This window comes from Phalacrocorax aristotelis, chromosome 8, assembly GCF_949628215.1.
Source record: "Phalacrocorax aristotelis chromosome 8, bGulAri2.1, whole genome shotgun sequence".
Classification (NCBI taxonomy): domain Eukaryota; kingdom Metazoa; phylum Chordata; class Aves; order Suliformes; family Phalacrocoracidae; genus Phalacrocorax; species Phalacrocorax aristotelis.
The window spans coordinates 37,287,531-37,310,257 of NC_134283.1; the positions used below are offsets into that span (position 1 = coordinate 37,287,531).

Genomic DNA, 22,727 nt, shown 5'->3' on the forward strand with positions numbered 1-22,727 from the left:
CACAGGGTAGATGCTGCAGCGGTGTGAGGGCGGGCCAGGGCCGGCCTGTACCTGCACCCCGAAGCCGAGAAGGGCACAAAGCCTCGGTTCCACCGCTCTGTGACAGTGTCTGCGGGACCCTCAGGACGCGGCCCTCCCCGTCGAGGCCAGGCCCGCCCCGCCGCCCGCCCCGCGCAGGGAAAGCCGCGGCACTACACCTCCCAGCAGGCCTTGCGCGCAGCAGAGCCGGCGTCCTTCACCGGAGACTAAACTTCCCAGCAGGCTTTGCGGCCCAGCCCGGCCTCCCGCCCCGCCCCGCCGGCGGGAAGACTACATCTCCCAGCAGGCCGCGCGACCCTCCATTTCCGGGAACGGAGCCGCGTCCCTTGCTTGGCGGAGGCGGCGGCGGGGCCGGAGCGGGCCTGGCTCGGCGGCGCGGCGGCGGCGGCTGCCCGGAGCGCGGCGAGCGGGGCCTCCTGGGGCCGGCGGCGGAAGGCGGCGGGGCCGGGGAGGTCTCCAGGTGGTCGGCGCCATGCTCAATATGTGGAAAGTGCGGGAGCTGGTGGACAAGGCGTGAGTACGGCGGGGCACGGGCGGGCGGGGCGGGGGGCCGGGGGCGGCTCGGCTCGGCGGTGGCACCTCAGCCGGGCCCGTGCTCCCCCGCCCCCGCACAACATGGCCGCTGCCCCTCCCCCTGCTGAGGTGGCTGCCCGACACCCACTCGTTGCCCAGCCGACCCCTTCCTGCTCCCCCCGCCTCCCGCCCCGTTCCCCCAGTGCCTGCCCGCCCGCTGTGGCCCCCTGCCCGCCCCCCCGGCGCGGCTTGGACCCCTCTGGCGGGCAGGGGCTGCTTTCCAGGTGGTCTGTGGCCTTGCCGTTATGGCTGGCTGCTTTCCCGTCCCTCTTGGGCTCGTCTGGGCCGTTCCAGCTCTTGGCGAGCTATGCTTCTTCCTCATGTACCCTCTTCCCTGCCAGGGTCCGGGCGGGGGAGTGTGCCCGCTTTGGTACAGGAGCCCTTAAAACCTCTCTCTGCTGGGCTGACTCCTGCCATGGCCCCTAGGCCCCTTATGAAGAAACAGAAGTCGCTCAAAGAAGGAGGGAAGAACCACCTGTACAGCAGTAAATTTTCAGAGTGCTTCCAAAGTCGCTACATGCTGTCTGTCTTCCCTCTCCCTAAGGACAGGTTGCCGTTGCCTCGCCACCCCTGGGCTTTTCAGAGTTGGAGTGTGGTAGAGAAGTGAAATGCTCTGTTCCACCCCTTAAACATTTAAATAGCCCAGATACCTGCGAGTTTACTTCCTTGACTAGAACCTCCTCCCACTGTAAACTTGGCTGCATTCTTGGTTATTGTGATTGCCGCGTTGCGGCTTGAGAATGTAACATCGTTGTTGCATTTTTCAGCCACTCCTTTATTTTTGATATGAGAAAATTTGATATGGTGGAGAACTTACCAAAGATCACGTTTTGCCTCCTTAAATAATAAATCTTTAGGGGGAAATCTGGAGTGCTTTTCCACAAATTGTGGACTACTTAGAGGAATAACTGGCTGAAGGTCTGTAGATGTGTACATACCACATGAGATTATGTGAGCTAATAGTTCTGTCTAGCCTTAGATGGCAAAGGGCAAGCCCTCCAACACTGAGGTTCCATTCTGAACGTTTCTTACTTTTGTTTCTCCAAACAGTTCTTAAACTGGCCTGCTTTATATATAGGTGTAAAGACAGCAAACGGAGGAGAAATGGCAGCTGGTTCCTGATAATCAAGTGTTTTGCTTATGGTGCTGTATACCAGACTGAGACTTTTCTAGGCCAAGAAACAGATAACAACCTCCTCAGGAGAGGTTTTTAAATGTTTACTTTTTACAGCTCCTTGCATGGAAAGACAGCCCTTACTAAAGTAGCTTTAATAATGTGACAAATGAGATCTGTGTCGGGACAGCCCAAATAGGCCCGTCTTGAGTTCCAGGACCTAAAAGGACGCTTTCAGGGAAATAAAATTTTTCTAAGTTTTCCTTGTGTACTTTTATTTGTGTAGGATTAATGATCACTACAGCATTATAACCCTGCCACTGTTTGTAAAATGTTTACTTTTAAGGATATTTCGTTAGTTATTAAGTCAAACAGTACATCCAGATCTGTTTGGGAAAAGATATTAAATTTGCAAATCAGGTGCAAGAAGTGAACATTTCAACTAATGTAAATGTTTTTTTGAATAAACTTCAGTTTCTGGGAATAAAGTCCAAATAAAGCAAATTGTATATTTAAAAAGAAAAAGGTGGAGGAGGGCAGGGGGAAGTGGAGCCTGCGGAGTAAAGAGTATTTAGAGACCTCAAAATCAATAGTCCCATTGTGTGTGGTGCAGATTTGTCATAATGTTTTCTGTCTTAATGCCATGATTTAGAAAATTCTCTGCAGAAGAGGCTGAGTGATATTATCTGCCTCACAAATAACGGCGGATGCTATGGCAGGAGCATACTGAACTTTAACAAGAAAGTTTCTTACTTTCATTAAAGGAATATGATTATATGGGGATTTTGAAACAGTGCAAATAGCTTGAAATTTTGCTGGTTCAAACTTTGATAGGTTTGTTGTGGTTGTTAGCTCTACGTCTTGGTTCTATATTAATCTGATACTTATATTTTTAGAGTTTCAACTTGCTCATCTAGTGTTTTTTTAAATCCTCATTTGGGCTTCAGGTGGCTGAGAGCTTGGTTGGGTCAGATATTTCAAGGTGGAGGACTTGAACAATTCCTAGGTTTTTCAGTGTGTGAAAGTTCAGTAAGCGATGGTACATAGTTAAGCTACTATTAATTTTTTTTAACGTTTGCAGGCTACTTTAACAACCAAACACCAAGTAAAAACAGAAACCTATTAAAATTCTTCAAAATTTTAGAACCAAAAAATAAGTTAACAACTGCAAAATACACAGTGAAACTTCAAGTTTGTATTTAGTACTGTTGAAGTATTTGATGTTTGTTTTTCTTCAGTATGATAGAAATCGAGTGATCAAGTTCATTAGGTCGGTTTTGCTTTGTAGTTCTCTTCATGCTAGAATCACCTCTGTTATTTGTATTGTAGCATTTTCTAGAAACTCAGAAGTATGGATCTGTATCCTTTTGTGCATAAGACAGTTATTTTTGATACTGAATGTGGTCCTATTATATATGAAATTTAGGAAGACTGATAGAGTACTAGATTTAGACTATTCTAAGATGCAGCAAGATACTTTGTGTCTTGTTCTCTCTTTTGCTTACTTTATTGTTCTTAGTTCCTAATATAACACACACACCCTTGAATTTTAAGTGCCTTGATTAGTTACGATTGAACAGTAATACCTTGTTTCTAACTGGGCATTGTGAAGAATTTGGGCTTAAACCAGATAACTAATAAAGCCTGTCTGTGCCTAGTCAAATTTGCTTGTCCTAAGCTTTATTCTTGCAACTTCTAAATAAATGTCAAAATCCTTTCACCCTCCAATTTCTTCCAAGGTACTGCAATGTTTGTGAGAGTCCTTCAGATGCGTGGAATTATATTGAGTTTCTGTTGAGTTTCTGGTTAGCATGTAGTTTAGAAGGTATAGGTCTAAATTTTCTTTTTTTCTTCTGGAATAAATTAAGTTCACATTATTATGTGAATAAATCCATTTCAGAAGGCAGCTTTTAACTAATTTTTGGATGTTGGCTTGTATGGGTTCTTTCTCCCCAGTAGGTCAAAACTGAATTGGAAAATCAACTGTATAAATGCAGCCCTCTGTGCTCAACTTGTTTGCTCTATAACAGTAAACTTGGTTTAAATGGCAGAGGTTCTGATGGCTCAAGTCCAGGGTGGTGCTTGTTAGTGGTGCAAAGTGAGTCAGGTGGCAGTTCTGAGTCACTCCTGAAGTAATGTAGACTTGATGCTGTTTTGTCCTAGGCTTAGGGTAGGTCTGCAGTAGAAATACGTAGCCTATGCATTAGATGCAAGAGGTGCCCAATTTTTCTGACCTAATGAGCCGGATACCAACATCTTAATGTGACAGAGCGCAGAGGCAAAAATCACATGCTCACATGCTTTAGATAGCTGGTGGGAGTGTGAGCTGTAAGAACATTTGGCAGGTGAGATGTTATGCTGGTCACCAGCTATCCCACTGCTGTGCTGCACAGTGGGTTTTACAGCTTTGTCTCTGATGACCCAGTGACAGCAGTCCTGGAGGTTCTGTGGCTCCCATAGCAAGGGGTTCAGGTTACCCCATGCCTACTCTGAAACAGCCCTGTAGTTGTAGTGAAACTTGAGGGTAAGCGTTGTGTTTGAACAGCTTGTGAGCTGCATGAGACTAAGGATCTGCAGGCTGGCCAGTACAGTGTAGAAGCAGCTTATACAAGAAATGTCATATTTGTATTGGTTTAGGTGCATTTGTACTTTTGATAATCAAACCATTAAAGGCCCCAACCAAGTATCTCACCACGGTGTGATAACAGAACCTGCAAAAGGTATTGTTGTCCCTGAGATATAGTTCTGGAGTCCTGCCTATGGAAATCTAGAGTATTATGCAATTTAGCAACTTCCTTTTTTAATCTTAGACAAGTGTATGTTGTCCTTTCTGTTCCCTGTCAAATTTCTAGGGGAGTTCTAAAAAGTAAACCCCATGGGTTTTTCAAAAGAAAACAAGGAATACTAAGAAACCCTGTCAAAACAATTTTTAGCTTCACAGAAGCAGGCAGGGATTAGCTTGGCCTTGTGGCTCAGTTCAAAAGCCAGGCCATCATATCTCTCACTAGTTTTGTTGAATTCTCTTTTCTTGAAGTGGCATCTGCTTATTCTTATTTTCCTGAAATGTTACTCTATGTTGTTAATCTAGCACAAGTTTCTTCTGCTTAAAGCAGAACCCAGCAGTTGTGCATATATGCTTAGCAAGGCTAGTTGGACGACTCATGGCAATAATTCCTCTAATATAAGATGTCATTGTAACTTAAGGTTTTAGCTAACTAGTTTCTGTCACTGACGTATAGGACATGCAGTAAGCAGGATGGAAGACCTTTGGATCCACTGAGATTAGACTGCTTGTGTCACAATGTGATGAGACTTTGCAGCCACTTTCTTTAAAATTTCATTGCCATTCTTAGATTTTGTGATCTTCTACATGCACAACCAGAATGTGAGTGAGCTCACTTTAAGCACCTTCCACACATCAAAGGGTGAGAAACAGCCTAATTAAGAATTTGGTGAAGGTGACAGATCTGTATGTAGTAAGGATGGTATAATCCAGATTTTCATTTGAATTAGTTAAGGTGGGCAAGATAGTTGTCACTGAGTCTTTGAGCTTCTTGTATGTATACTTAAAAAGATGTGGAGAGAGCCTATGAATTTCTTGCCAGTATTTGGAATATGACAGCTGCCATTCTCCTGTTTTTTCCATCCCCTTTCCAGTTCAGCTGTTTGTCCACCTAGCTGTGTTCTAACTGCTTTGCTAGTACTGCTCTTAGCCACACCTTTCTAGTGACCCAGCAGGAGTGTATTTGCACTCCCTCGCATTGTAGACTGGGAGTGGAAGCAATAGAGCTATGTTTTCATACATTTTGCAAGCTTGAGGGATTGCCCAAGTATGTAGTATTTTAAGCTGTTTTTAAATGGAGAGCAAATTGTCTTGTTTAGAACTGATTGTAACGCTTGTGTGAATACTAAATGCTGGACACATTTATAACACTTGAGAATTTGTAGAGTTAGGGACTAGGGTCCTCTATTATTTGTTCTGATGTTACATGTATGCAAGGAGGAAGAATTTTTAGTGTTAGTGGAAAAGGAATGATTAAAGGAGGTGCTGTCATCAGCTCCAATACAACCAGGTTGGGGAGAAGTTCTTTTAGTTAATGAACAGCGTGTTTTATTTAGTACTTGTAATTATACAAGCTGTAAAGAGAAGGGTAAATTATTGGTAGAGTGAATTACTGCTTCGGCTGTCATTGCAATTCCTAACTGTTGCAGCCTAAAGCATGGCATGTAAATTAGACCTTGCACTTCAGTTGGGGAGTAGAGATTTCTGGATTACCCCCCACTTCACAGATGAGGAAAACTAAAAAGATATAATTGTGTCAAGTAAACCCAGTCACAGTGAGTTGATAATGGTTAAAACTCTGGATTTGCTGACTTCCAGTCTCATGTGGCTGTCTGCTAGCCCATGCTATGTCTGCATTATATTTATTAATATGGTAAATGCATACCAGTAATTTTCTCTACAATGGCTTACAATTGTTCAGTTGCTTATTCCCTGTAGTACGCTCATGTTTGACCAACATATAAGCAGGATCCTATATATACCCAGCTGGGGGGTTTAAATCATTTTGCCTACTTTATTTTTCTAATGTGCCTGTAATTGTTCTTGTTTACAGGTGATTTCCTTATGGTTCATGGGTTTGTCCACCCAGACTGTCAAGCTCTTCTGTAAAGAAGTGCTGTTTGCTGGTTTAGTAATAGCAGGTATTGTAGTAAATGATCCATCATATCATACATCCAGTGAAAGGGTAAATAACTGTCTAGCACTAGTCCATTGCTATCTGACCTTCCCATAAGCTCCCTTGCTCCAGTTCCAGGACCATTTAGTTTTCTTTATATTTAAAATTTATTTTGGTTTGCATAAGCAAGATCTTCAGAGCAGTGAACGCTTTCATCGTTTTATGTAAGGGACAGTTAACCCTCACTGCATGAGTTATCCTCCTATTGCTGCTTAAGAGATGTCCTGCTGATGACTGCTTTAAAAAGAGCATTTTGTATCATTGCTACAAGCAAGGTGATGATTATTATCTCCAGACTTGTCCTCTGCCTGGTTACTAGAGAGTGAGGGAGAGAAGAAATAGTCTTGGGAATGCAAAGGAAGACTGTATTTGATCATAGCATTTGGCTCTGCAGCAGTCTGTGGCTGTGTCTGCCCAGCACTTGTCACAGCACGTATTTCTTAAGGAAGAAGGAAAGCCCTTAAAAACTTCCAAGAAGTTGCTGGTTCTAATAAGGAATAAAAAGGGTTATAGTCTTTGGGCCACGTAATTTAGTATTGGTGATAATCATCTTTGAAAGTATTATGCTCTGTTACCTCATGTACATAGATATGTCGCTTCCCTGTTTGATTACTCCACTAGTTGAATATTCAAAACTAGGCAAATATCACAAGAAGTATATACTAAGAGTTAGCATAAGGGAGTTGTGACTAAACACACAAGCTTCATCAACACACACCTTCTAGTGGTGCTTTCATTAGTACTCTTTGCCATTTTACACCCTATGAAGCTAATGAGTTTGTATTGCATTCCATAAGGCTACCCAATGAGTTGGCCTTATCCTTTTTCAGGGAATCTAAATGATCTGTGTATGTATGACAACTTCTATGTCCTTGAAGTATTTTTAAAACATAGCTTTGCATCGCCTTGCCAGAAATAAGACTAGGCTTCTGCTTGGGAAGTAAATGAAGCTAGTCAAAGATAAGAGCCTTACCTACATCACCGTGTGCAACTGTGGTCTAAAGGATCAAGGTGCTTAAATCAGTTCTGTGCTAATTCCTCTTGGTTGTGTTGCCAGCTAGTGTATTAAAAAATATTAGCTGACTTGCATAATTATTTCATATACAAGGTATAATTATTTCCAAAGCATTGTGCAAATGTGGAACACACTACTGCTTTCTCTCCTCAGCCTGCCTATTTCAAGGTGCAGCTCTAAACATTGCAGTGGTCCTAAAATGCAATCTTGAAATTCTAATTTGATTCTTGTACCTCATCTCTTCCTCCATACATTTCAAGTTTTAGGTCAATTTCTGTATTTATGTGAAAATGATAAGCTTTTGTAAAAACAGAAGGATGAGATGGCAGAGAAGGAGCAAAACGTTTTCTCGCAGAATGGTAGATTTAGAACACAAAAATTTGTTGATCTTAAGAGTTCATCTTCATTTTGGAACTTCTGGAATTTCTCTCGTTGGTTTATTCTGAAGTTTGGGCTACAGCTTGTCCACAAGTTGTAATACAAGAAGTCCTGTTTGAAGCTGGGAAACACACCCCCCACATGAAGAACATGACCTTTTGTTTCTAGTATGTTTCAAATATTTTGTTTGCATGTGCTTAATGTGAAACTTCAACTTCCTGATTACCACTGTGTGTTCTGAACTAATATTAAGACAGTATTTTAAAAAGGGAGGAAAATTGACACTCCTTGGTTTTGGAAAAAGTAGGACAGCTACTCCCTTTAATTGCTGTTTTACTAAAACAAAGATGTATGGTAGCATAGATTTCTGTTTAAAGTTGACTGTTTAACAGACTTTGTTTAAATGCTTATATCATTTTTTTTTATTCATAAGGCAAAACTAATATAGGGCGAGAAAGTGGAAAAACTAAATTAGGAGCAAATGCACCAAGTGAACAAAGTATTCAGTTTTGTGATTGGTCTTTTTCCAGCTCCTTATAGTGTGTTGGATCTTATTGGCATAGGTCAAATATGGGTCCAGTTATAGACAAAGATTGACAGCTGCTGTCATCTGTTAGCTTAGAGCATGAGCTTTATTTACCTGTTCCATTTGGAATGAACAGCTGTGGTATAGCTAAAACTTTCTCTTAAGGATGCTTGGCAGACTCTTTAAAAAGAGTGAAGTGTAGAGCATAACTCTTTTATGACAAAACAGTCCCTCTCTTCTCCCTTTCTGAAAAATAAGATCCTATTCTAACTGGGGTGCACTTTATTTTTTTAAGGTACAAGTGGCTGTTAAGATGAGGTGATGTGAAATTGTCACATGCTGGTAGTTCACTTCTTTCCAGAAACCTGTTAGGCTGTGGCTTTCTGAGTATTTTTTTCAATAAGAGTGTTAGAAGAAATATTAATTAATTACTTATTCCTGTGTTGTCTGGTGCGTAAGTATGGTGGCTTGGGTTGCTGTGCAGGAACAGATCCAAATAGAAGCTTGCTTTCTTCTGTCTCTCTCACAAAAGGACTTTGTAGGCTATTTATTTTTGAGTTAGATTAGTTCCCTACACTTGTTTGCCATGCAACTGCACAAGTGCTTGCATCGCACATCTGAGGAAGCAGCACTGAGATGGGATGGGAGGGAGGGGGAGAGGAGAGAGAGAGGGTTAAAGGTAGTGTAAGCAGAGGACACAGGACACATGGCTGAGTCTCCCCTTGTAGTTGCCCTGAAGTCTCAAAGACCATCAGCACTATCACAAATATGAAAACATAGCCTAAGCCATGAAACCCTAGGCTGTAGTTTCACAGTCAGCGTAAGCGTAGGCTGATGGTAAAAGAGGTTTCACAGCCTTCTGTCTGCCACAGACTGCACACTTCTCTCCCTTTTGCTGGCACTAGCATACTTTCTGCTTGATGAGAGAATCTCTCTCTGACTAACCAGTTGTTTTTGCCAATTAATTCTCCACTGGATCAGTTCCCTGGTATAGTTAACTCCATGTTCACACAAATACTTGTACTGGCATACAGATAGGAGTGGTATATGGGTAAGAATAAGTAGCTGGGGGCGAAGGAGGGCAAGGTACAGGTTTAGTGCTTGAACTACACCCTTAGTGTGTGGTTTCACAAGCACATTGAGGAAGGTTATTCTTCCGCTAAAAGCAAATGTCTCGCTCTTATACCTGGCTATTCACTGTCTTTGCCTTTGTTATCTGCTACTGTGTAGTTCAGTATTTTATTGTGCCATCTTGCTGATATAGCTGAAAACCAGAAGAAAAAAAACCCAAACCCAAGCTTTTAGGGTTCCTAACTGATTTGGCAGCGTGCTGCATAGGCAGCTGCTTGTGGCACCACAATCACTTGTGTTGATAGGTGAAAGGACAGGAAGATAGGCTGGAACCGGTTTTTGATGATGATACATTTTTACCTAACTTTATTATTTGAAACTGCACTGTTAGTGGTTTGTTAGCTGCAGAACTGCTCTAAAAGATCACAAACTTAGATAATTCTTAAGGTTGCTCTTCTACTTTGTATATCACTACTTCAAGCTCCTGAGCTAATCTTTCTATGTTTGTATCACTTGTGTTGGAGGGTATGCATCAATATTTCCAGTTCCACTCTCAGATCCCAATTTGGGAGGAAGGATATAGATTGAAATAGATAGTCGTGTGTCTTGTGCTACTTGGAATGATTCAGGCTAGAAGAGGTATCAGGATCCAACAGATCTTTTTGAGATGCTTTCGATTCAATTTAAAAACGCCGCTAATTATATTAGAAATACTGGTGGTATGTATTTTAGGTATTATAGAGTGGTGAGAGGTATTCTCTGTGGACTGGCATTTTAAATAGATTAAATCATTCTGCATGTGTTTGATTTGCCACTAGAAATGAAACTAATGTGACAAAAATCAGTATTGTTAGTGTGTATTTGTGTGTTTTAAGGAAACTGCCCCAAAACTGTTGTACTCTTCCCTCCCCTCTTCCAAACAGTGTGTCCTATCCTAACCAGTTAAATATTGACTGCATGCTTAATAGATATTAACTGGTTCATTTGGTATGCAATTAGAAATATTAGTGTATATTCAACTTGTTTAATGAGACTGACCTGCATTTTTTTAATCTGTAGCAATAATAATGAGACCTATTGGGAGTTAGGGAGTATGGGTTTTTTCTCTGCTCCATTCTGACTCATAACAATAAATGTTTTTCTTGTTGGTTGCTCTCTCAATCCTGCCAAGCTGTTTAGAAGCATCCTAATATATATTACAGGCTCCTAAGTGTTCTCTCTCAAGACATAACATTATATTTAATAAACATACATCCCTATGTGATTCTTGGGAGGTATGTGTTTTGTGAGACTACTCAGTTGAAGGTTTCTCTAAGTCTGTCTTGAATGTAAAGAGAAGGCGGCTTTTGATAACCTTAGATAATTTTATTGGCGTTGCAGTGGGTGGATGCATCTTCTGAAGAATAAATTACATTCTATTTCAGTTATATCTGCGAATAGAGCTGATACTTTAATGATTGCTGTCACCTTTAATTATTTCTTGTTTTGATGGTTATTTAATCATTTTAACTGTTCTGTTCACAGGTGTTTATTGTCTGAGTTAACTTCTGTCACTGGTTTATCTCTCCTTGCTACCAACCAGATGATAGCATTTCTTGAGACAGCTTGAAAACTTAGTGCTAACAGACTTCTAACTGAAAAGTGGAGTCTCAGCCTTTAAACTGCCAGTGTCAGGTTTTTATTAATTACACAGTAACTGTAACTAAGTAATGTAGCTGCAAACATTAGATCATAAAAATCCAGTAATCTTGCCACTAGTGAGTAAGTAAATAAATAGCTCCTGTAGTGAACCATAGTGAAATTGGTTTGTTTTAAATACACAGTGTAATTTGACATTATCCTCTGTATGTGGACAGGAACTAGAAACTGGGGCTCCGAGGCAAATGAAACAGCTCTTGTTACCTTTTTAGGACATAAGTTATTTGATCTCCTGGAGGAACCAGTTTAACAAATGATACCTATGAAAGGAGAGGAAACATCATTATACTCCACAAATAAACATGGCTTGTCATTTTGAAAGTTAATGTCTATGTAATTTGCCAGACTTATTCCACAAAAGAACATTTGCTTTGAGTAAAAATGTATGTTTGTGAACTTGTGGGTTTTTAGTTTGCCAAGCTACCCTTTTTATTTAATGTGAGATCCAATCTGAAAATTTAAATGAAATAATGAATGTTAATATCATAGCATTGATATCTTAATACTTATTCTGAATGGTGTGTTCATAATGCGCCCATTTTTGGATACTTTGCTGTGAGAAGCTGTAGAAGGACGCTTGCCTTTAACTATTAGCCAAAGTTACTTTGTCCAACTGCCTAATAGGGTAGTAGAAGGATTTCTAGGTTGTGAGCTGCCTTCATAGAAAATTGAATGGCAAGGGAAAATAGGTATTAAGCTAATTTAGTCTATTTAGGATTATGGTGACTGCTTTTTATTCTTAGATATGCTTGTAGCAGGAAGGAAACATACTAATTCAGGGTGTTTAAAGGATGAACGATCTGAAGTAGGAAAAGATCAGATTTTTTTTAAAACTATTTTTTGGGTAATTTACAGGCTGCAGTATAGTAAGCTGAAAACTAAGAAATTGTGCTACTCCTAGCAACTGCATTTGAATTTATTTAAATTCTGTGCAAGTATTTTTTCCCCCCATGTGTTTTTGGAACAGCGGTGTTTTCTTTCCTCATGCACTTTTTGCCTTGTAATTCTTCCAACATGGTTTACTGAGAAACTTAAGTTTTGTCTTTCTAAAGAACCATCTGAAATCAAAGACTTGTTTATGGCAAACAAGACTAAAATATATCCCAGTAAAGTGCTAGAAGATACGGTAAATAGTAATAGAACTTGACAGGATAAGAGGCAGTGGGCACAAATTGCATTTGGACACAAGAAAACACTTTTTTCCTTTACTGTGAGGGTGGTCAAACATGTAATCCCATGTAATAAGATGTTATAGAAGAAACAGTGGGGAGATGGCTGATTGTCAGAAATGGCTGTCACCATAACTTTATTATGATGAGACTAAATTAACTGGATCAGGAGATGTACACTAATTTAATGGGAGGAAAGCCTCCAGTTGGTGAAGGGAAAAATAGTTCTTAGAGGTCTATTGTACGAGATGTATGTCTGTTACAAAGTATATCTGTCTTGGTTTAAGACAGATTTTAGAAGACTGAAGAATAAGGTGGAACCTGGAACATTTTTCTTTCAGAAAAATTTTGGATAAATCTGTTCTGGCAGTGTCCCATTTTAAAACAGTGTTGTTAGCAGGACTCCATTATAGGCTAAGCACAAAATAACACAGGCACGGCTGAACATGCTGAAGAAAACCTTTTCAGACCAAATTAACAAGCAAATTGTGTCAATCGGTCAGTGCCAATGAACTGAAAATTAAGGACTAAGGGCAGGAGGGCAGAGCAAGAACAGGAAGAGGGAGTGTATTGCTTGATATCCTCCCACACCATGTGGATGGCAGAGAGATGATGTGGGCAGGTAACGTGATAGCAGTGGGTGACTTCATGTATTCTATGTAGGTTAGATACGCGCTGCATCAGCATCTTATGCTGAGAACAGGACGCGTTCAGGTGATCAGAGACTGGTTCACCAGAGAGCTAGTCAAAAAGACAGAATTGTAAGCCTTGACTTGATCCTGAGCTGTGCATTGAATCTGAATGAGGATATTTTTCAGCCACTCTGTAATAGTGACCATAAAGGACTTGGGTTAAAAGTCTTTGTGAGCATTAAAAAAAAATCTTTTGGGGTGCGTTTTTCAAAAAGGTTGCTTACATAGGTCAGGATTTTTTTTAAAAAAAAAGCTTTCAGGAAGAATTGAATCTTTGCAGATGATGCGGACATTACAAAAATGCTGTATTGGTGGCTCATAACAAAACTGTTATCATTTCTCAAAGATGGTGATGAAAAAGGAACATTATTGGTAGAGAGGAGGGTTAAGGAAATCATTCGAAGCAGAAACATATGTTTCAGAAAGCTGAAATGTCCATTTGAAGAAAATACGAAGTTTAGAGTTGCTGCTCATTGTCATGTAAAAACAAAAATGAGACAGGTGAGCAGATTTGAAGAACAACTTGCAAAAGGCCTACAACCTAGCTCGAAACAAAAATTCAGAGAGTGCCTTTAGGGCCACTAGATGCTGAAGGAGCACTGGCAAAAGGTGAAGGCGTAGCAGGAAATACCCTTGAATTCTTTGCCGGTAGCTGTAACCTGTTGGATGTTCACAGCTTATTCTGCCAAATTATCACTGCATACTTGCCTTTACTACTTTTTATACAATAAAATAGGCATCTTTTGACACTGTTAAAGATTATGACACAGAACAGGATTCCCTTTGCATAGCCCAGCTTATGCTGAAGTAGTACAAAGTACTCACTGGGAGACTGTGAAATCTTAATTACACTTTAATTTATAAGGTGTTGAATTTCTTCTTACCTGATGAGGTGCAGGGAGAGACTTAGTTTTTTAATAGCTTCTTTCCTAGGAAAAGGGAGATACTCTTGGAGATGCTGAAACACAAATTGAAAGGGCCTTAATTATGTTCTTGTGGCTGTGTACAGTGGAGTCAAGAAATAAGGTTCTTGTGTCCAGACATACTCCGTGTAGCCTTACTTAAAGATAGCATCTTTCTTAAATTGTGTGATGGATGTAATGGTCTTTTCTGGATTGGATCTCAGCAGTGGATGTGAAAGAAAACACTGCAGGTGCATTAGAGCTATGGGGTGTAGCAGGTATTGTAGCACTGCATAAAATAGTGCAATAGTTCTTGCTTTCAGCTTCAAACGGTAAGCAATCATAGAATGTCCTGAGTTGGAGGGGACCCACAAGGATCATCAAGTCCAACTCCTGTTCCTGCACAGGACAACACCAAATTCAAACCATGTCTCTGAGGGCCGTGTCCAAGTGCTTCTAGAATATCGTCAGGCTTGGTGCCGTGATGCCTCCCTGGGGAGCCTGTTCCAGTGCTCCACCACCCTCTGGGTGAAGAACCTTTTCCTAATACCCAATATAACCCTCCCCTGGCACATCTTGCTGCCATTCCCTTGGGTCCTGTCATTGGTCACCAGAGAGAAGAGATCAGCACCTGCCCCTCCTCCTCCCCTTGTGAGGAAGCTGCAGACCGCGATGAGGTTTGCCCTCAGTCTCCGCTTCTCCAGGCTGAGCAAACCAAGGGACTTGAGCCGCCGCTTGTACAGTTTCTCCTCTAAACCCTTCACCAACTTCATGTGACATGGATTCATTGACGTATTTTGGAACCACTGACTAAAAGTAAAAGGAAAGTCTTTAGCTTAGGTTAGTAGCTGGACTCTGATCTTTCTCAATACTAACTAGAACATGTTATTGCTTGGCAGGTATTGGCACGACATGAGAAGGGATGTTGCTTTTAGCCATTCTGCTGTTATCAGCATTGTGTGATACCATGATTGGGAGGCAGTGCAGGAAGCGGTGGGACTAAAAAAACTATGAAGAATTAAAGTACCCTCTAATTGTCTGAAGGCAGTCACTATAGCTAAAGCATCTTGTTATAAAGTTCCAGAGAAACTCACAGCTCTGGGCTTTAGTGCTATGGCAGTTTCCAACAGTTATTTTATCACATCTTCTACTAAAGTTCCAGCTCTTGGATCAATTGATCCCATGAGCATTTCAGAATCGGACTGTAAGGAACTGATTTTGAGGAGAGAAGCTGATCAGCTGCTCTGTAGTGACATCAGTATTCATTTTCTGGTTTTAATTATTTTCAGGAAATAAGAGGCCTGACATCTGATGTTGAAGTTGTGGGGTTTTTTGCAAGCAGCAGCAACTATAGAATTAATTCCAGTGTGTTTAGATCAGTAAATGATAATGAGGTTCACTTTAGAAAAGCAAATATGAAGATAATAGTCTCAAGTGTTTCTCCTACTGAACAGCTCCTGCATAGCAATTCCACTGAAAGACACTTGAATAAATAAAGGAAAACAACTAGTTATCAGCCTGCAACTTGATAACTTTGTGTAAACTCTTGCTTCCTCTTCCTTTGTTCTACTCTGAAAAGCGCAGTGCAGCTTCTACCTTGGTCTTAAGACATTTTCCAGGACACAAGGCTGCATTAAAGCAACAGTTGAAGGTTTTCTTCTTTAGTTGCTTCACCTGCTACTGGGATCATGCTTCTAGATGCTGTTGTTGTTGAGATACACATCTCAGGCTTTCTTGGGTAACACGATGTTATTACTTTGTTACGTCATAGATGAAATGTGAAGCTGTACAGAGTCATAGCTCTGTAGTTGAAGGTAGAAGGAAACTGCAAGCTCTTTAAAGCTAGTCTGGGTGTTGGGGAAAGAGTGCAACTTGTGTTGTAAAAGTTGGGTGTGTTTAACATGTATGGTTTACGTGCGGTTAGGATGCTGTTGTCTGACTCTGGTTGCCTTGAGCCTAGAGGGGCAGGGAGAGGAGCTGGCAGGAATTAGAGCCCTCGGACAGGCTGGAGGGAACAAGGGTAGCACTTTCGGAGTGGGACTTGGACACATCTGGTAATCTTGGCTGTACCTTGCCTGTGGATCTAATCAGAGAAGAGCTGGTAACAGGTGCTTACTGCTGGCTTAGAGGAGTTACTTGTACTCAGGTTTATTCCTCCCTAAATGATTGCAGAAGATGATTGATATTGCAATGCATAGGTGTGTGGGATTGCAATGCAGAGGTGCATGGGATGTCACAGTACCAAAGTGGTTATATATTGTAGCAGAGAATGATCGTTTTGTGTGTTAAAAGCTTCAGCACCTGCATGGTTTAAACTTTAATCAGCCCTCAATAGTAGAACAGCGAGCATGTGTTTAGAGTAATGCTTAATTTGTAATAAATTTGAAATTAGGGTAATGTTTTAATGGTACTCATCTTGCAATGCAGAGATACCCGAAACTACAAGCGTTGTTAAGCATGGTCCATTAATGTTAGAGGGTGGGGGGGTGGGTTGGCAATATTAAACTCCATATTATTGCATGTGCATTCTTCTGTCCACGCCAAATACTGTCAACTGACAGAGTATTTGAAACAATTCTTTTGAGTAATGAAAGTTTAATTCAGTGTGATTAGTAACACTGAATAGGTCTGCACCATTCATAGGTGTACTCACTAACCAGGCAGTGTTCCTGCTTTTCAGAGTAAAATCTCTTACCTGTAACTGTTCAGCTAATATATTTCGAACGTGTAGCATCAGGAGGTTTCCTTGGCCAGTTGTTGCATTACTGTAAACTTAAAACTGTTACAAGTTCTTCATGGTGTCAGAAAACCTAGTATGATGTTTTTTGTTGAACACGTTTCATATGAATAGTGATCAGTTACAAAGAGCACAGGGTTGCAGAAGCTTTAGAGGTGAGGGGGGCTTATCAAAGGAGTGGTATCTTTGGGGAGTTGTGTTAAGGCACTAATGGAACAGCTCTTCTGACACTCTGGAGACATGTTATCCTAAGTATAGAGGTGTTGTGGTTTAGCCCCAGTCATCAACCAGGCACCACACAGCTGCTTGCTCACCCTCCCTGCTCCCCTGCCTCCAATGGGATGGGGCTGAGAATCAGAAGAGTAAAAGTGAGAACTTGTGGGTTGAGAAGAATATTTCAATAACTGAAAGAAAATAACAATATTAATAAATTGTAATGAAAATGAGAACAGTGGGTGTGAGAGAGAGAGGAACAAAACCCAGGAAAAACAAGTGATGCAACTGCTCACCAAGCGGCACCCAGCCCGTCCCCAGGCAGTGATCGTTGCCCTGAGGCCAACTCCCCCAGCTTATATACTGAGCATGACGTCATATGGTATGGAATATCCCTTTGGCCAGTTGGGGTCAGCTGTCCTGGCTGTGCCCCTTCCCAGCTTCTCACTGGCCAGGCGTGGGAAGCTGAAAAGTCTTTGATTAGCTTAAGTACTACTTAACAATAACTGAAACATCAGTGTGCTATCAATGTTATTCTCACACTAAATCCAAAACACAGCCCTGTACCAGCTACTAGGAAGAAAATTAACTCTCTCCTAGCAAAAACCAGGGCAAGAGGTCATTACACAACATTCTGAAGGGTCTGGAGTGTTATAGCCACTGGCAGAGTATGATTTTTACTGTCAGGTTGGCTTTTTGTTTTTTCTTTTCTCCCTGTTTTCCTCCTCCATCCAAGGTCCCTCTCAGAATTTTTTTATGGTCAAAAATAGGAAGTCTGAGGCACACAAGTGAGCTGAAGTTACACAGCTTCAAAGCTCACTGTTGCCTCATGTTGTGAGTAACTATAACTTGTCCTCTGAAAACTTTTACCCTTTTTATTTCTTAAGGGTCAGACCTCATTCTTTTTGTAAATAGTTCTCTCTTGGCACTAAAATATTGTGCCCCAGTCCTGCAAGCTCACTGACTGGGAGTACTTGAGAGTCTCTTTATCTTTTGAAAGTTTCTGTATGCACTTAAAATGCTTAAGCTGTGGACTTGAATACAGTATCTTAATACTTTGTGCGTACAAAGAAGGAAGTAGTGTTAGATACCTTGTTCAGAAGGCAGCTTATGAAACCTGTGAACACCTGAGAAAAGCTTTTTATTTTCAGGGAAGTTACTCTTGAAGTTATATAAATGCCACAAAGCGCAAAGAATCACAGTTGATTGGAGTGTGTAAGCCATGGTGAAGAGTGTTTCAGTCTCTCTCCCAAAATAATGTATTTAAATTTTAGTTTTATGTTATAATTGTCTAGCAGTTTATTGGGATTGACTTTTTTCTGCTGGTTTTTTACTTGTAGAAGAAGCACTCTACAGAAAGTGTGTGTTTAATTAGATTTCTGTTGCTCTTTGCGCTACTTGGTTAAAAACTTGTTTTCAGTATAAGTCATGTTACCTGATTGGATCACAAATATGGAAAAATTAAACATGCAGTACTTGATGGCAAACACGTAGCGGCTCTTGCTGAGTCTTGAAGGAGGAAGTGCAGTCTGACTGCATTCTGTAAAGAAATATAGTTAATCCTAAAAATTTTTAAAATTGCAGCTTGTTACAGAAGGAAAAATCTGAAGTGTAAGGAGCAGAGTAGCAAGTCAAGTCTGAGGACTGAGCAAAAGTAAATCTAGTCATATGATTACAACATACATACGGAAGTCTCTTTAGTTCTGCAGTTACAAAACTTGGATAACCTTTTGTAATTCCATTTCTTTTTTGACTATATGGCTGCTGTTGTTTAAACGTAGTGTACTGAACTTTGAAAGCAATTAAACCCACAGAAACAGCAGCTACAAAGCAGTGACTTCAATCTGATAAACCAGATGCAAGCTCACATGAGTGCAAGGAGACTGAAAACTTGCAAAGGGCAGTAACAGTCTGGCCTTTCTGTCTGAATCAAAACCAGAGTTGCTTTTTTAGCTTGTGACTATCGCGCCAAAGTGTCAAGTGTTGCCTGAAAGGCAGCTTTATTCCACTTGGTTGTGAAATTGGTTTTCATGCTTCAGATTAATCAGATTTGTCACAAGAATGGTTTAGGTGTAATTGTACTATAATTTCAACTAAAATTTGAACTAAAGAATGTGACCTAAAAACTAATACTGAAAAAACAATGGAAATACTATTGTGGTGGTCTTACATTGTAAGTTAAAAGGAAGTATTTTGATTCATTCTACTTGCTGGAGAATAACATTTATTTTGGTTAGCCACCTTTTAAAGAAGCTTTTTTGAATGAATTTTAGTAAGCAAAATGATGACACTAAGCCTTTAAAAAAGGAACAGCGGAAGTATGTGCGTGAAGTGAAGATAGACTAATCGTTGAAGATAAGAGGATGCTAACTGAAGAATGTTAGGGTGGGTGTTTGGAACCAAAACATCCCATAAAGAATAGGGAAATAAAGAAAGGGGCCTGGGCTTTAGATGAAGAGATACTTTCTATAAAGGTGGTACAAAACCACAATCGATAGTATCAACATGGCAAAATCCTCAGTGAGTTTGAGAAGTTATTTACCACCACGTATTGCCACTCTACAATTGTTGACAAATTAAGATATTTAAAACAGCCATGTATCTGTTGGTGTAAACCACAAGGGGTGGTTTTATATAAGAATATGAAAATATTAACACTGCAGGGAATCTGCAGTAGGAGAGATTAAATCAATCTTAAATCAACTTGGGGGCAAAGTGTTTGTTCCTTAAGCAAATATACTTTAAAACTATCATATGATTAGTCACCTCATGTTCCCAACATCTGTAGAAAAACTGCTTCAGCTGTAGCATAGCAATTACAGAAACATTAGGAATATAGCAAGCTGCAATTGCGTAATTTTTGAGGGGGGAAACCTTGAAAGGGAGGACTTCAGCAGTGTGCAGTGGCGGTTTCTATAAGTGAGATTTTCTGAGTTCTCTAATAGGTTTCAATTTATTTCTTAAAGTCACTGTTCTTTTTGAAAGTGTGTGGTAGATTTTTGGGTTATCTTGTTTACTTGGTAGTCTTTGTGATTAGAAGTTGTAAGGCACAGGAAATAGCTATATAGTTCCTTCCTCCCACAAGTCGTAATTCATTTGTGGCCATCAGGATGTTTTTCTTGGCTTATCTCTTTCTGTGCAGTTTGCCTTGCACATCTGCCACATAAATTATGAAACTGTTAACTGGAAAAGCTGAAAACGTATTTCAGATCCTACTGTACCGTAATGAAGATGGTATCATTGGTCAGAAAGGGCATAATTGCAACTTGCATAGAAGGTCTCTAATAATACCAAGTATTCATGTACTAAATTGACTGGTGTCATATTCATAATGCTTCTGAGGAGTGGCTTAAAAATAAGTAGCTGATACTTGACTGTTTGAAGTTAATGTTGCACTGTTACCTCTGTGTAACCTGAGGTATTTCACCAGGCATTTTGGCAGATGGGTACCCATCTGTTTCGTTGTTGAATGTGGACTGCTGGCTTCATATTTGGTATCCATATGTTTCATCTGTAAGGCTCTAAATCTAAGCTGCATGTTTTATAACGAAAGTGACATTACTGACAGGAGCAAAATGAAAGTGCATTAAGTTCGTTACATGTTTTTTTGTTTGTCTTTGCTGAGCAAGGAGAGAGATGCTGACTGAGATGGAATATACGAGCTCACTGGGGGAAGAGCAGTGCCTTCTTTATTTCAAAGGCAATTAACATATCCTTCTCTGAATTGTTAGGTACATAAATTCCTGAATGTACATTTTATTGTTTGAGAAAAACGGGTGGATAAATGATGTCTTATCTTTCTGCCCTCTGTCTGTGAACCTGTCTGCATGTTGAACTTCCTAAGATAAGGGCAGACTGTCACAGGGCAGTGAAATCTGGTGCTGAAATGCATCTTTTGGTTTGACTTTGTCTTAAATCCTTTCAGTTTCTTGAAACACAAGTTTGGACCAGTGATCAGCTTTAATCCTTCAGAACTTGAAGGAAGCTATGCTAACAGAAATAAGTACAGTTAATACGCTGCCTCTTTTTGGGAGGTGCTGCTTGCATGGTGTGCTGGCCCCTGGTGGTTTGGGGGGCAGGTGCTGTGTGGGTCGGGACCGCTTCTTTTTTAGCTCACCAATTCAAATGCTCTGTAGAAAGTATTTCATGCCCAGATGGATAATTTTTAAATTATTTTTTTTAATTGGAAAAAATGTTTCTGGAAGCTAATTAACAATCTAATAGATTCCAGGATTCCCACACCTGGGAGCTGGGGGAGGTGTATTGTATACTCAGAGTTGTTTAGCTTTTTTTTGTTGTGTACTCTCGGTAGTTGAAGCTAACTTCTGCACACAGTTTAAAAATTGATCATTTAATATTAAAATAACTTTATAGCATTCTCAGAAAGCTTCCCTCTATTTCCACTCTTGCTTTAGAGGAACCTTTTAATCTAGATATTAAAAGTAGTTTAGCTGTATGACTTGGAGAAGGTGAGTGGTGGGGGTAAGATGGTGTGTGTTGTTCCCTCCTCTCCAAAGGCTTCATCTTAAATGCATGTGTGTCTGTGGGCGGGGGGAGGGTGTCTTTTTAGATAACTGTTGTGAAAATGTTACCTTATCTCTTCTTCTGATGTTGAATGTTCACTTTGCTCGTATTATTTTATAGTGCATACGTTCTTTGTTTAAAAAAAAATTACAGATGCATTCTCAAATGTCTAAAAGCAAAGCTACATTAAACTTTTTTTTTGCCTTAAGTTGTCAGCCCTTGTACTGATTTTTTGGGAAATCTGAAAATAAATTGCTGCTGCTACATTGGATAGTATTCCTAAAACACGTACCATGGATCAGATGAACAATAGCTAGTCCCAGTCTTGTCTCTATAGTTGGAGGACTGCTAGCTTCTCAGCTGAAAGGGAGCAGACAACCCAACTGTTAGGAGAAAATAAGCTGCTGGAAGACAAAGCCAGTGCTTGAACTGTAGGAGCAGAGCATTAGCTCAGCCTCCAGATGTAAGTTAGTGCTGCCTTTGTTCAGAGGTTTATGTTGAAGCTACCACAGTGCTGGTAACAAACCGTCTGTATGGGAAAGCACTCCTGTTCTTATCTATGTGCCTTTCCATAAAAATCGTAGCAATGTTTAGACGGAGATATGCAAGATGAGTAGATGAACCAGCTGCATACGTTCTTCCTTACTCAGGTAGAGCTAGAGCAAACTTTCCTTATGCTGTGATTTAATGATTTCTTAGCTATTTATTTTTCAGATTGCACTTACGGTCATTTCTGGTTGGACAATGCAGTCTATTCATTTTTAAATCCAAGCCGCACATCATAGAGCTGTGCAAGTGTATTCTTACTGGGTTTTGTCCACGAGGACTTTAGAGGCTGTTACTGTAACTATGTCCTTTGCCATGTCACCCAAGTGAGGTGATGAGATTTCAGTCTGAGTCAGTGTCATCTGTTCTGGTATTGACTGAATTTAAAGTTTATTTTGCTTTTATTCACTGTGAAAGTCAGGAAATGTGGAGACTTTCTAAAAATAGAGAAGCTGCTAACAAATTTGCAGAAAGAATGGGATTAAAGTATTAGTCTATGAGACTGCCTATTGAAAAGATCATGCTAACCATGTAGTTACTTAAAAGATAAAATTATGTTGTGTCTGTTTTGGCACCTTAAATAACAAAAGGTTAAAATACTTTGTTTCTTGCAAGACTTTGGTACTGCACTGCATATTGTTGTACAGTAACAGAGCTTCTGTTGTCTTCTGTTCATCCAGACTCCTCCCTCCTCAAGAGACTAAATTCTTTTCTGTAAAAAAATATAATTTTTAGTGTTACTCTTTGTTTGAATAGCATTAATGTTAAAACTATATGAACGATAGACATAT

At 40.4% G+C, this 22,727-nt stretch overlaps 1 protein-coding gene across 1 annotated transcript in view; it reads left to right on the forward strand.

The window, feature by feature from the left end:
• Positions 1–326: 326 nt before the first annotated feature.
• CLINT1 (clathrin interactor 1) overlaps positions 327–22,727 on the forward strand; it is a 53,620-nt gene continuing 31,219 nt past the window's right edge. The window contains exon 1 of the mRNA XM_075102594.1: positions 327–552. Within this exon, the coding sequence (XP_074958695.1) occupies positions 512–552 (41 nt within the window). The 5' untranslated portion in view covers positions 327–511. The remainder of the gene's footprint in view (positions 553–22,727) is intronic.